This window comes from Balaenoptera ricei, chromosome 1 (assembly GCF_028023285.1).
Source record: "Balaenoptera ricei isolate mBalRic1 chromosome 1, mBalRic1.hap2, whole genome shotgun sequence".
In the NCBI taxonomy this organism is placed as follows: Eukaryota; Metazoa; Chordata; class Mammalia; order Artiodactyla; family Balaenopteridae; genus Balaenoptera; species Balaenoptera ricei.
In genome coordinates, this window is record NC_082639.1 from 18528054 (window position 1) to 18542311 (window position 14258).

The 14258-nt window shown below is 44.1% G+C and overlaps 1 protein-coding gene across 1 annotated transcript; it reads left to right on the forward strand.

Annotated features, from left to right (window-relative positions):
- The first annotated feature begins 7717 nt into the window (after window positions 1–7717).
- Window positions 7718–14219, forward strand: PITHD1 (PITH domain containing 1). Its single transcript, XM_059915926.1, has 6 exons — window positions 7718–8010; window positions 8648–8691; window positions 9058–9135; window positions 11861–11965; window positions 12632–12740; window positions 13279–14219. Exons 1-6 carry the CDS (start codon window positions 7813–7815, stop codon window positions 13378–13380), a joined length of 636 nt encoding a protein of 211 aa, XP_059771909.1. The 5' UTR covers window positions 7718–7812; the 3' UTR covers window positions 13381–14219.
- The last annotated feature ends 39 nt before the right edge of the window (window positions 14220–14258 follow it).

Here is a 14258-nt window from a genome sequence, read left to right on the forward strand (position 1 = left end):
CACTCTACCTTTCAGTCACTTCCAGCGGGTGTGGAGGACCCAGATAGGTCTCCTCAGTCTTACACTGGCTTCCTAATGAGAGCACAACGAGCACACAGGCAGAAAGGTCGTGGCAGCAAGGGCTTAATAAGAACCTGCTGTGCTGGCCCTGGCTGAGCTGCGAGAGTTTCAGCATTCGTGGGTGGAGCCAAGGGCTTGGTTTCAGCCCCTACATACATCAAGAGCCTTGGTTCTCACATCAAACCTCAACATCTCACGGCAACACGGTTTTATGATCCCTTCTCTCCTAAAGAGGGTATTCTTGGTGTATGGTCCGGACTTATTTTTCCCAATTCTTTACTGGATCTAATTCTCACTGTTACAAATTACTATGCATTGAAGTTAATGATGGAATGTGGTATCCGATGGATGATTTTACCCGCTGTCTATAAGTTAGCCCTTTGTCCATTATTCATTAATTCAACATTTGCTGAGCCAGGGACCTGTATTAGACCCTGGGATACAGAGTAACATGCAGTCAAGTCTGGCGCTCATGGTCAGGTAAGAGTAACTGAGCTCACTGGTTATATACCTACCATGTTCCAGGAACCACAGTCTCATATACATACATTATCTCGATTATCACAATGGTACTATAAGGTAGGTTGTCACGGCCCCCATTTAAAAACTGAGAAAGCTGAAGCACAGGGAAATTAAGAACTTGCCCAAGGTCACACAGTGGTGACCAGTGGTGCTGTGTGCTGTTGGTCTGACTTCCAAGCACATGTTCTCAGTCACATTTCCCATCTCACATGCAAACACATACCCAATGTTAGGCTTCTGGAACAAAGCCAACCTCCAATGCAGAAAGATGCCCAGGCCAAGACCCTAATCATTTCTAGGAATGACTTCGCTGTGCTTCGTGTGACTGATGTCCAGAAGAATCCTCTTCCTGGCTCATCCCCTTAACAGATGCCCCTCTCACAGGGTTTCTCCACTAAGGTTCCACATCCACTTGAGTGTCTCCTTGGTGATTTGGCTAACCTGGTTATTTGGTGAAATAGGCAGTTTGTCCTCACAGGCCCCCAGATTTCTCTTTCTGTGATGCCTACTGTCTCAACTCTTTTCAGAAACTTCTGAGGAAAGTTCAAGCCATCAAAGTTTTATATAGCTATACCCATGTTTCGCAAGCAGAGAATCTCTGGGGTTGGGGCCCCAGAATGTGCATTAAAAAAAAAAAAAAAAAGAATCCAAGCAATTCTTCTTATAATGCACATTAAAGTTTGAGAACTGCTCCAGAGAATTTTCCACAAACAGTGTAAAAGCTTTTCACAGCTGGCCTGTGTGTCAGGGCTGGAAAGCCTGCATACTCAGTCACACAGCAAATACTGTGCTGTCCCCACTCTGTGTCACTGCATAAGACAGACATGGCCTCTGCCTTCATGGAGCTTTCATCTAGTAGGGGAGACAGTAATCAAATAACTACACAAGTCATTGTTTTCTTTTGGTTTTTTTGGCCACACCACGTGGCTTGTGGGATCCCAGTTCCCCAACTAGGAATCAAACCCGGCCCCTCAGCAGTGAAAGCGCGGAGTTCCAACCACTGGACTGCCAGGGAATTCCCAGAATCATTGTTTACATATTTCTGGCCCCACTGCAGAAATCTGAATTGGTCAGAGGTAGGATCTGGAAGTAGGTACTTTTTTTATAGGCCTCCCCCAATGAGTTTGATGAGCAGCCTGGTTTGGGAATGCCTCGTGCAGTGGGAAAACAGCGCATGAGCTTTGGGATAAGAGATTCAGGTTCAAATCCTGGCTCCACCACTCTTCAGCTTTGTGACATCTCTCTGAGCCTCAGTTTCCTCATCTATGAAATGGGAATAATGACACCTCACAGGAATTCTTGTAAGGATTCAATGAGAGAAGTGGAGCTCAATAAATTTTACTGTCCTTCCTTCATTCCCTCTAAATGCAGAATGAAAGGCAAAGTTTTGTTTTCTCTTGACAGGAATTAAAGCTTTAGGATCACAAGATAAGGACTATTCTGAGGTCAGTGAGTCCTTCCTGATAATTGAAATCTTAGCCCCTGCTGCCCCAGATAGGATTAGTTCAGCTTTTCTGTTTTTGGACTCCTATCTATTTCAGTTGCCTTAAACCATAGCCCCTAACAACCACCAAAAAGGCAGACACTACCTAATTTCTTGTTATCTCAGGGGCCACAAATACCAGAAGTTTGGTGTAAGACAGTGGGAAGTGGTGGGAACAGAAGGAAAAAGGGCTATTTACACAGCTCCACCTGATTGTTTCCAGGCAGAAGGCAGGGCCCAGTGTTGCCACGTCATCCAGTTTTAAAGAAAAGACCGAAATCTAGACTTCTATGTAAAATTTCCCAGTATTTAAAACCCAGAAAATCTATATAAAGTGGATAATTTTCCAGAAAAATACAACTTACCAAAATTGACCCGTATAGAAATGGCAAATTTAAACAGACTAATTACCATAGAAAAAATGAGAAAGTAGTTGTAGAGCTTGCCCTATAAAAAAGCTCCAGGCCTAAGATTTCATAGGAGAATTCTCTCAACCTTAAAGATTAGATAATACCAGTGCCACTTAAATTATTCCAAAGCAAAGAAAGAGAAGAGGTTAAGGAACCCTGGACTTGGTTAGGGTGTAGCAACAACTCCCAAATCTCAGTGGCTCAACACAACGAAGATTTGTTTCTCACTTACACTACATGTCCACTGAGGGTCTGTTGGAGCTCTGCTTTATGTCATCCTCACGCAGGGACCCAGGCTGAGGGAGGCCTTCTAAGATTTTCAAGGCAAGTTAAGAATACTGCACTGGACCCTAAGCTACATCCAGAGGTGACATCCATCATTTCCATCATATTTCATTGGCTGCACCTAAATTCAAGGGGACAGGGAAGTACAATCCATCCATGCACCTTGATGCAGAGAACTGGAAATATTTGCTAACTCCAAAGGCAATCACAGTAGCCTGGACTCTCAGGTACTCCACAAGGCCACCCAGCTTTGAATTCCACACTTCCAAGCTTCAGCAGGTCACTTAACCTCTCTGTGTCTCAATGTTTTCCTCCCCAAATGAGGAAAATACACCAACCTTGTGGAGCTATCATATAATGATTTAATGAGTTAAAACATGTAAAGTGCTTAAAATCGTGCCTGGAACATAAAAAGAGCTCAAGACATGTCAGCCAGGATGTCAGTGATGAATTAGGTGAAGTACCCAACATGGAATCGGCATTTAGTAAAGGATTTTTGTTATAACTGAAGCTCTGAGGAAAATGACTCGTCCAATGTAACCTAGCTGGTACATGCAGCATAATATGGTGGTTAAGAGCCTGAGCTCTGGGGACTCAGCTTTGCACCAGAGTAAGTACTTAATAAATGTTAACTAATATTTGGAGGTGGTTCAGTGTGGTTAGCCTCAGCACAGCCTCTGGAGGCCCCACTGCCTGGGTTCAAATCCTGGTTCCACTACTAACCAGCTGTGTGTCCATGGGCAAGTTACTTAGCTTCTCTGTGCCCCAGTTTTCTCACCTATAAAATAAAAATAATAGGACACCTATAATTATGAAGATTAAAAAACAATATAAGTAAAGCTCTTGGGACAGTGCGTGGCACATTATTAGTGCCATATGGTTATTAGCTATTATTAGTACAATACTCTCGGTTTGCCACAAGGAAGCATTCGAAAGTGACAGAAAAATAGTTCATTTCTCCCAGCTTAATTGAGACAGGAGAGAAGGGAAGGTGGATACAAATTCAGCAGTCCTTTTGCTACAGAAATGTTTGCAGATGAACCTGGGAGTAGGAGAAAGAAAAAATCGGAAGCTTTTCCTACCTGCCCCAGGGTAGTCTTAGAAATCAGTGAGAATTCCCATTTGTCCTCAGACATCCCTGCAACACAGGAGTGCAAGAGAAGAGGCAGACAGAGTAAGGAGAGGCCAAAGGCATTATCCGCAAATCAGAGCCAGGCTACCTTGCAAGAGCTGGTTTCTTCCAAATCCAACCCCCTTAGCAATTGCAATTTCCCACTGAACCAGACGGGGCTGCTGAGCTGAAAGCCTGGTTAACAATAAGTAATGGACACTATCTACCCTTTTCCAACCCACCAGATGTTGTTCCAAACCTTTCTCATACATTATTCATATCGCCCTCATAATAAAACCCTACAGAGTAGGTACTCTTATTATTCCCATTTTATATATGACAAATCTGAGGCTTAGAGAGGCTAAGTGACTTGCCCAGCAGGCCATACTCAATATTTGCGGGATTGAGGCAAGAGTACCAATAAATGGTGGTGTACTTAAAGAGTTATAAATGGAGCTAACGAACAGTTAAATAAAATACAGCCTAGGCAATTCCCTGGTGGTCCAGTGGTTAGGACTCTGTGCTTTCACTGCTGTGGGCCCGGGGTTTGATCCCTGGTGGGGGAACTAAGATCCTGTAAGCTGCACAGCCTGGCCAAAAACACACAAACACAAAATACAGCTTATTCTGCTACCTTGACAAATGAACCTTCGCAGTGACCTGGAGGCCACCTTCAGATTTCTGAGCCTTTGGAGCTCTGCACTCGAAGGTGGTGGAAAGGGAGAGAACAGGGCCATAGCCCCACCCCTCTTCTCTTACCCTAAAATGTGTCCCTGCAAGGGGCCTTGTGCACGGGCGTGCGGCTGTCTTAACCTGTCTGCTCACATTCTGTTCTAGGGTCTCTAACTTGAAAAGGTCTGCCAGCTATCCAGCACAGTGAACGACAAAAGAGCCACAGCATTACATTTCAGAATACTAGGGCCCAAAAGAAGATCTTAAAAGCTTCCAGAAATGGAATGAGGGCAACCCACACAAAGAATCAGGCATCAGAATGGCACTGTATTTCTCAAAGCTAGAAAACAACAGAGCAATAGCTTCACAATTCTGAGAGATTCTATCCTCATCCAAATTACCAATTAAATATAAGAGAAATTTAAAGACATTTTCAGTGGTTACTTAACATGTATGGTAGTGTGGTAGCCACCTCCAAGGGGGCCTCTAATGATTTCTACCTCTTGGTATTCACACCCTTATGTTGTTCCCTCTCACACTGAATATGGCTGACCTATGGAACCGTGGAGTATTTTAGAATCAACAATATGTGATTTCTACGGCTAGGCCATAAAAGACACTGTGGTTTTTACTTTGCTCTCTCTTTGATCACTTGCTCTGGCGAAAGCCAGCCACCATGTCACTAGGACACTCAAGCAGTCCTACGGAGCAGTCTATATGGTGAGGCCTCGTGCCAACAGCCTGCACCAACTTGCCAGCCATACGAGAGCACCATCTTGGAACTGGATTGTCCAGTTCCATCAAGCCTTCAGAAGACTTGAGGTTTGTGAGAGAGCCAAGACAGAACCCCCCAGCCCCCCAGCAAAGCCGCTCCCAAACTCTTGACTTGCAGAAATTGTGAGATGAATGCCGACTGTTGTTTTAAGCGGTTAAATTTGGTAGTAATTTGTTACACAACAAAAGATAACCAGTATGGGTCTATTGGGGGCGGAAGAGCAGGGAGCCACAGTATTTTGTAGTTCTTCCAATTAAAAGGTGAAGTCTATCTCTCCACCCTTGAATTTGGATTTGGCCAATGAAACTTGTTTTGGCTGACGGGACATTCACAAAAATGATAGAGGTTGATGGTTAACAGGTGCTTGTGCAATTGGGTCTTCCCTGCTGTGCTCCTGGAACTCAGCAACTGCAACAATGTGTCTGAGTTCCGGTAGTCTGCTGGAGACTTGTGGCCATCACCTCAGCAGACCGTCCACATCAACAAGACTTGTGAGTGAGGCTATTCCTAACTAATCAGCCCACCCAACTTGCCCAGAAAAGAACTGACCAGGTGATCTACAGAAGCATGAGAAATAATAAATGCTGTTGTTTAAATATTTTAAGTTTTGGGGTGATTTGTTACATGGTATAAGCTAATCGATACAACATATTTACTTGATATATACCTTTTTGTTTCAGGAAAACAAACTAGGCTCAAAACCTAGTTATTTCCCAAACTTATCTGATCTTGGGCAAGTTAATTTACCTCTTTCAGCCTCAATTTTCCTCACCTTCAAATTGGGGATAATATTGGGTAACACTCCCTATCTCTTAAAGATCATGTGACAAATAACTGAGATGAACTACATGAACTACATAATGTGCTTAGCACCATGTCTGGCACACACTGCTCGATAAATCACTAAAGGATGACAATGATGCAAATGATAGGAAAGAAGCCAAAAGTGAGTAGAAGGCCTGGGTTAGTCCTGCAGTGGGATACAGTCTTCCCAAAGAAAGGCTACTGAGTGTATCATTCTATTAAACAAATATTTGCTAAGTGTTTAGTTTAGCACGGGCCAGGCCCCTTCCCTGAAACTGTAATGTGAAAGCAGGAATAAGTCATAACATTGAGCTATCTGAACCAGAACCAAGCTTGCCTGCTTCACAAAGAATTGAACTAGGACATCAAAATATTTCTGAATGGAACTTGAGCAGATGTTTATTTTGGTTTCCAGCCCCGAGTCTGGTCTGGATACTTCAGAGCCAGAGTGAAGGGTAGGGGCTATCCAAAGTATCTCTTAACTCTCTCAATTTCCTATCTCTCCCCGTCTCCACCAAGAAGTAAGAACGCATACTACCCCGAAACCAGAATCATTTCAACTCTAAATAGTGGCTTTCCACTCTTGATCTCAACCCAAAAGATGAAAAACATTTTAAATTGCACCTGAGTATACAAGAAGCTGAAACAAAAGTTCCGTAAGTGGAGACTAAAATGTGTAATACATTCTGAATTTTCTATTTTATTCTATTTAATTTTTTAATGCTGGTCACAATCCTCTAAATGGATTTTAAGACATATCAATGGGTCACAACCAGCCGTTTGAAAAAACTGCTCTGAAACATCACATGGGGAGGGGACTTAAAGGTCATCTAGTCCAATCCTTTTATTTTACAGGGGGTAAACTGAGACTCAGAGAGGTTAAATCACTTGCCCAAGGCCACAAAGCTAGTAAGTGGCAGTGCTTGGATTTCAACCAAGATCTGACTCAACTATTGAATTCTTACCATGTGTCAGCCACTATGCTGAGTTTTTGAAGAGCATTATTTCATTTAATACTCACTGAGATCCTATGAAACAGATATTACCATTCCCACTTTACAGACGAGGAACAAAAAGTCTCAGGATGGGGAACATTACTTATTCAGGGTGTCACACAGTCAATAACAGACCCAGGACTTGTCTCCAGATTCAGCTGTCCATAAAGCCTGTGGTCTCGACCACTAAGCCCACTGTGAAGAAAGTGGTTATGAACGTGGGTTTGTGAGCTCTAAGCGCCTAAGCATGCACATGTGCGGCAGTGATAACGTTGTGCTCCCTACTCTTCAGGGCCTTATCACTGCGCCACCAGCTCCCAAAAAACGTTGGTGGTAAACGAAAAGAAAACAGACTTTAGCCTAAGGAGGAGGAGGATTCGAAACCCAGCCCCACCATTTACTCGGAACACCAGCTTGATCTCTGCTTTTCAGTTTCCACATCTGTGAAGCTGGGACTGCAATAGCAACTGTCTCCGGGACTGAAAGAGTCAACCTTAATTTCCCGGCCCCTGGAAGCGCCTTAGCAAACGTCTACCCTCTCCGAGCCCCGCCCTCTTCTCCTCACGCGCTTGCGCCGCACAGGGGCGCCTTTTACGACGCGGCGGTCGCGGCGCGCCTGGCGGCCGGAGCGAAACGAGCGAGTCGCGGGCGGCGGCGGCGGCAGGGCACGGGAACGCGCGGGAGGGGGCGTCGCCATGTCGCATGGCCACAGTCACGGCGGGGGCGGCTGCCGCTGCGCCGCCGAACGTGAGGAGCCGCCCGAGCAGCGCGGCCTGGCCTACGGCCTGTACCTGCGCATCGACTTGGAGCGGCTGCAGTGTCTCAACGAGAGCCGCGAGGGCAGCGGCCGCGGCGTCTTCAAGCCGTGGGAGGAGCGGACCGACCGCTCCAAGGTGGGCCTTCCGGGGCCTGGGCGGGCGGGCGGGGACCCGCGCGGGGCCTCAGGCCGCCCGTCTGCTCTGTCAGCCTCATCTCTGAAGTTAAAAATAACCACGGCCCGATTGCCAAGCGCTTTCCCGTGCCCGTCTCCTGCCAGTCCTGTGAGAGGCGAACAGAGTCGAATCTCCCCGTTTTGTAGGTAGAGGAGCTGAGGCCCAGAGACGGGAAGGGGCTCTTTGCTTTACACGGCCAACGTTCAGTTCCAGGGCTGCGGGGGGTAGTGAGGGAGGATGACCCATCAGGGCGTTTTCCCTACCGTTTGACCACTGGTCCCAGTGGCTGCCTGATTTCACTTATCACCTGATGAAGACCGAAGACCAGCCTCGGGAGATGAAGCACGTTATCCTATCTAGAGTATTTACCATTGTGGGGCGTAGAGCCATTTGAAAGCTGTGGACCGCATAGGCACAGATCTCTGCACACAATTTCAGGAGGCTAGTCGGTCCTGGAAGTTAATAAGTGCTGGAAAACTGAGGGCGGTTGACTATCTGCATTGCACTCCAGCTGTAAAGCAGGGTGGAAGATGCCTAAAATCGTAGGCGCTCAGCAAATATTTGTTGCTTTCTCCTCTCTCCTCCCTCTCCCCTCCAGTTTGTTGAAAGTGATGCAGATGAAGAGCTTCTGTTTAATATTCCGTAAGTATTTCTTTGGTGCTTGCCTCAGGCTAAAGAGGCTGTACCCAGTTGCCTTATCAGGATTCATTCCATGGTTGTGTCAAGAGGACACCTCTGTTTCTGGAAATGGGGTAAATTACTGAGGTGGGTGTGAGTAGCTTTCTTGGTGCAAAAAAGATGTATTTGTTAAAAGATAACTGAGAAGTCAAGGTAAATTTTTTAGAACCAAAGAATGCCAGAGGCAGACAGGATCTTAGAAATTATCTAGCACAAGTTTGACACATGAGTAAACTGAAGCCCAGTAAGGGGAAGGGCCTTACCCAGGGTCACACAGCTCAGCACAGATTGAACCCCAGGTTGACAACCCTCTTTTTTGCATTCTGGCAGATTTACAGGCAATGTCAAGCTCAAAGGTATCATTATAATGGGAGAAGATGATGACTCACACCCCTCTGAGATGAGACTGTAAGTGGCAAGGGTCTAGGCCCTCAAGAAGCTCCTATCCCTTTTTCTCTTTTCTCTGGTAGCACTTTATTCCAGAATAGTCTAACTTTTTCTTTTTACTGGGTTAAATATCCCCTCCCTCTCTTAAAAAAAAGCCTCATGTTTGTTCTGCATCGGAATACACTTATCTCTTCCTGAATTAATGGCATTTTTAGATTAAGTATCTTTAGGGCCACCAGCTTGTCTCTCTTCAAAGTATTTGCTGTGGCACCATTCAGAGAGCGTCCTATAAATGCCAACTGTTGATGACTTTGCAGTTTTCGTAATAACCCAGCTGCAGATCTCAAATGATCTTTAAGGAGTCTACCCTTGGGGTTAGCTTCAACATCTTCCCTTGCTGTTTCAGACAATTACAATCTTTCTGTGTGTTTTGTTGAGATGGAAGCACTCCATCTGAGTTTACACGGCCTTTAGTTAGCAAAGTTCTATATACCTCTTGTAACATGGAATCTGTTGATACTAGAGCTAGTACTCCCTTTCTGACAAGTTGCCTTATTCCAGCGTAGCCTTTCTAGAAGGAGGGGACACTGCTTTCTGAGGGCTGGAGAAGCAAATATGAGAAGAACTTTACATAAAAAGTTCTTCTGAAAAAGTGATCAATTTAAATGAGAGATTTAAGAAATGGACACTATTTGAATGTTAGAAACATGAATTTGAAAGCAAATCCACTTATTTAATCATTGTAAGGAAACAAAGTATGTTTGAGTTGATTCTTTCTGGGACTTGTTTACTTGCGAGATGGATTGACTGGACAAGACTAGACATCCATGTTGCGTTGTAGTGAAGAGGGGGCTCTGGGGTAAATACTCGGGTTCAAATTCTGGCTGTACCGCTTGCTAGCTGCATGACTTTGGGCGTTACTTCTCTATATCCCAACGTTTTCATATGTAAAATGGCAATAATAGTCTGAACCTCTTAAGATTGTGGAAAGAAATGAGCTATAACATGTAAAGAGCTTAGAATAAATCTGGAACGTAGGATGTGTCCCGTTTTGTTTGTTTGTTTTTTGGTTTTGCGGGGGAGTTTGGCTGCGCTGCGCAGCTTGTGGAATCTTAGTTCCCCGAACAGGGATTGAACCTGGGCCCTCAACAGTGAAAGAGCCGAGTCCTAACCACTGGACCGCCAGGGAATTCCATGGTATGTGCCTGGTTTTGGAAAGGCAGGTGCAAATACTTACAGAGCCCTCAGTTCTAAGCACTTTGCACTTTATCAAATCTAAGATGTCATTGATTATAAAATGCACCATTATTTTATGTACCATTGATAAAGAAAAAAGCAGTATCTGTTCAACTATGACATGTCACTGATACATTCAGAAAAGTTAACTTGAGACCTTAAATCAGTGAAATTTGAACACAAACTAGGTGTTAGATGATATTAAAGAATTATTGCTAATGGTTAAGTTGTTCATTGTAAAATGGTATCATATTTTTTTTTACGAAGACCTTACTTTGTAGAGATATATACGGACATATTTGTGAATGAAATGATACGTTTGAGATTGCTTCAGAATATCAAGCACAAACAAAATGGGGTTGATAGGCAGAATTGGCATGATCTTGATTATTGAAGCTCAGTAATAAGTATATGGAGATTCATTATATTTTTCTCTTAACTCTTATGTATGTTTGAAATTTTCCATAGTAAAATTTTTTAACAAGTGTGTCTGTTAGAATTGATTCAATTTAATATCCACATCAACTGTATGGGATATGTACTATCACTATCCCCATTTTACAGATGATGAACTAAGAGACAGATTAAATCACTTGCCCAAAATTACACAGCTGGTCAGTGACAGAACCAGGCTTTAAACCTAGAAGTCTGGCTCCAGAGACACTGCTTTTAACCACAGTGCTGTACTGCCTCTCATAATGCTGCTTATAAATGTTCACTATTATTATTATTATTCTGTGCATCATTCTTAGAAACACTTTGAAGCAAACATTTGCTTTCCTGTGTTACCTGCATTTTGCTGCAGCTAATATCTAGGCCCCTCCCATGTGGGTGTGGTAATAAGACACTCTAGAGATTGGAGGTGTGTGTGGCCCAGTCCTTTAGAATTTGTGAGTTACAGAGGAGACTGCTGTTTCTAAGATACGTCTTTGAAAATTTGTTTCTTCACTAGCAGTTTTACTTAACTTTCCAAAGCCCATTGTGAGTTGGCGGCCTTTTGTGCTTTCTTCAAAATGGAAATCCCCAAGTTGTATTTTTTTAAGACTTGTAAGATGACTCTGTATACTATAGGGTAATTTTGAACACAGAAAAATGCTTGAGCATTGGGTTACCTGATCTTATCTCTTAACTGTGTTTAAGATGTTTCTGCCAAAGTATTTTTTCCCAGTGAGTAAGCTGTTTTATTTAACATCCCCAGCTTGGTCTGAATGTGCTGAGTTGCTTATTTTCTCCATGCATTTGCTGCATGTGACCCAGTTTGAGCTATCGCTTTGTGTATTGCTTCTCATGCGCTCTTAACCCACTCAGAGATGCCATTGGCTTATGTTGCAGTTCTCAGCTCTTGTTGGATTAAAGATATTTCTGTATAAATGCCAGTAAAATGCCATTTCCAAAATTTGATCTCCTGTTGATAGAACCGAGGGCAGTTGAGGAGTCAGTAGGAAGTTCTGAGAACCTGAAAAATGTGATAATGCACATTTGTTGATTTTTCTCCCCTTTCCTTTCTCAGGTACAAGAACATTCCACAGATGAGCTTTGATGATACAGACAGGGAGCCAGATCAGTCCTTTAGTCTGAACCGGGATCTTACAGGAGAACTAGAGTATGCTACAAAGTAAGCACTGGGCCTCTCTTCCACTCTTTGGCTTCTGAGAATGGTAGGCGCTCCCTCATTTGCAGTGAGCATCTGTGCATTAGCATTTAGTGGGCTTGCAGTTGTTTTTGGCCCATCTCCTGCTTCCTTAGCATCAGAAACAAGTTAAAACAGTGGAGAGGCCTGATCCTCGGCTTGGTCAAATTTTGGCAGAGGTTCAGTGCAAGCCACAGACTTGTTAACCTGGAAGCAATTGACAGATTTGAATGAGCTCCTAGTATGGTCTTAGGAAGGATGTTTTCAGAATTCCTCTTTGCATAGTGGGCTTACAGCAGCCAAGTTACATGTGACCACCTTACCTCTCTCATTTTCCTACTGAGCTTGCTTTCAGATTCCTGCGTGGTCGCACAGCATTTCTCATTCCTGTTCCTTGCGGGCAGGGGCAGTGTTGATTCATTTTTCTGTCCCTATTGCCTTGGACAAGATCTGGTAGATGTTCAGTAAATGTTCACTGTATTCATTGCTTGCCCAAAGGAGAAGGATGAGACGTAAGACCCCAAGATTGTTCTCTGACATTTGCCTGGGTTTTACCGCAAGATGGAGCTGGAATTGACTTTTTTGACATGGTAGTGAGCTTCTCACTGAACTCTTATTGTTGTCTTCTCTCTCTACTCCTTCATCCTCTAGAATTTCTCGTTTTTCAAATGTCTATCATCTCTCAATTCATATTTCAAAAAACTTTGGAGCCGATACCACAAAGGTCTTTTATATTGGCCTGAGAGGAGAATGGACTGAGGTAAGATGGGGTTGGAAGTATTATTGCCCCTCTAATATGTGTACATATGTTTGTATATCTGCATGCTGTGGTAGTAGGAGCTTGAAGGAAAGGAAAAAGAGCAAGTGAGACATTGGTTTCTCCCAGTCTAGTTTTTCTTGGTTTCATCACTGTAAACTGTCCGTCTCATTTGACAGGCTATAGGAATTTTAAGGGGGTTGAAATAATACAGTTGATATCAATGCAGTTTTTCACCTTAAGATTCTTTCCTTCATTTAACATTGTTGGTAACCTTTCTTGTTCTGGGCACCAGAGATAGGGTGATAAACAAGATAGACAAGGTCTTCTTCACATGGTGCCTCCATTATAGTGGAGGAATGACTCTTCTAAGTGATGGGGTGAATCATTGATTCGCTCTTACCCAGGCTTCTCAGGATAAAAAGTATCAGAACGGGGAAGAGATTAGATGATGACTTCTAGAAATGAACCTGAATAAGGACCACTCCGTTGTGTGGTCTGGGCAATGGCCAGCTGACCCAGCCTCTCAATTTTCTTGCAGCTTCGCCGACATGAGGTGACCATCTGCAATTATGAAGCATCGGCCAACCCAGCTGACCACAGGGTCCATCAGGTTACCCCACAGACACACTTTATTTCCTAAGGGCTGGCCAAGGCTCCCACAGAGGCGTTGTGTCAGTGAAGATGTACGACATACTGTTGGGAAAGACACAGAGAGATGGGGCTCCAGAGAGAGTTGGCTGCCACAGCCTCTGCCAAGCTTTGTCTTTGGGGCTTGCTGCAGAAACCTGCCCTACGGAAGACACCACACCCCCGGGAAGGGTCGTGTGGGTGCCGAGGGACAATCGTGGTTCTCTGGGGCCCTGCAGAAGTTGGGTCTTGGGGTGGTCAGCACCTGGCAGTCATGGATAATGCCTGCCTTCCCAGTTAAGGTGGCCATGGGATCCCAAGTGTCTTGTTGCTTTGTGGCAGGATTTTTGTGTGACTTGTTTTTTCTTAAATGGAGACTCTTCCTGGGCTGCAGTAAACTTTCTGAAGCCTCAGCATTGTGTTCGTGTTAACCATCAGGAGGGTCTCCAACTAGAAATACTTGTCCCTGCTTGCTCCTTCTCCCTGTCATCTTTCAACATTCTTGTCAAGTTGCCCAGCTTGGAGTTGTCTGTCGTGCACTAGTGTCCCATGGTTATAGTTAGAAGAACAAGAATCTCCTGATAATGCTTAATAGCTTGAGAAGAAGTTCTTTTTTCCTGCTAACCAGGTAAGCAGTCTGAGGAGAGCATGGCCATCGTTTCTGTGCTTGTGGGTATCCTGGTCGGGGTAAGATTGGGACTTAGATAAGATTCCTCTTGGGACATCCTTAATATTAGCTTCTAACTAGTGTTGTAAGCCCAGTGGCAGAATTTGGAGATCTCAGTTCTTCTGTTCATGGCTTTTTATTCACTGTGACTAATAAGCTTCCTAATAAATCCTTGCCAGACTTAATGTTTGTATATTCTTTTGAGTTCTTGGTAGTACTTATGA

Coding starts and splice junctions, on each gene's coding strand:
- PITHD1 (XM_059915926.1), top strand. CDS start 7,813: ATGTCGCATGGCCACAGTCACGGCGGGGGCGGCTGCCGCTGCGCCGCC. Junction 9,136..11,860: donor CACCCCTCTGAGATGAGACT/GTAAGTGGCAAG, acceptor TTCCTTTCTCAG/GTACAAGAACATTCCACAGA. Junction 11,966..12,631: donor GAACTAGAGTATGCTACAAA/GTAAGCACTGGG, acceptor TTCATCCTCTAG/AATTTCTCGTTTTTCAAATG.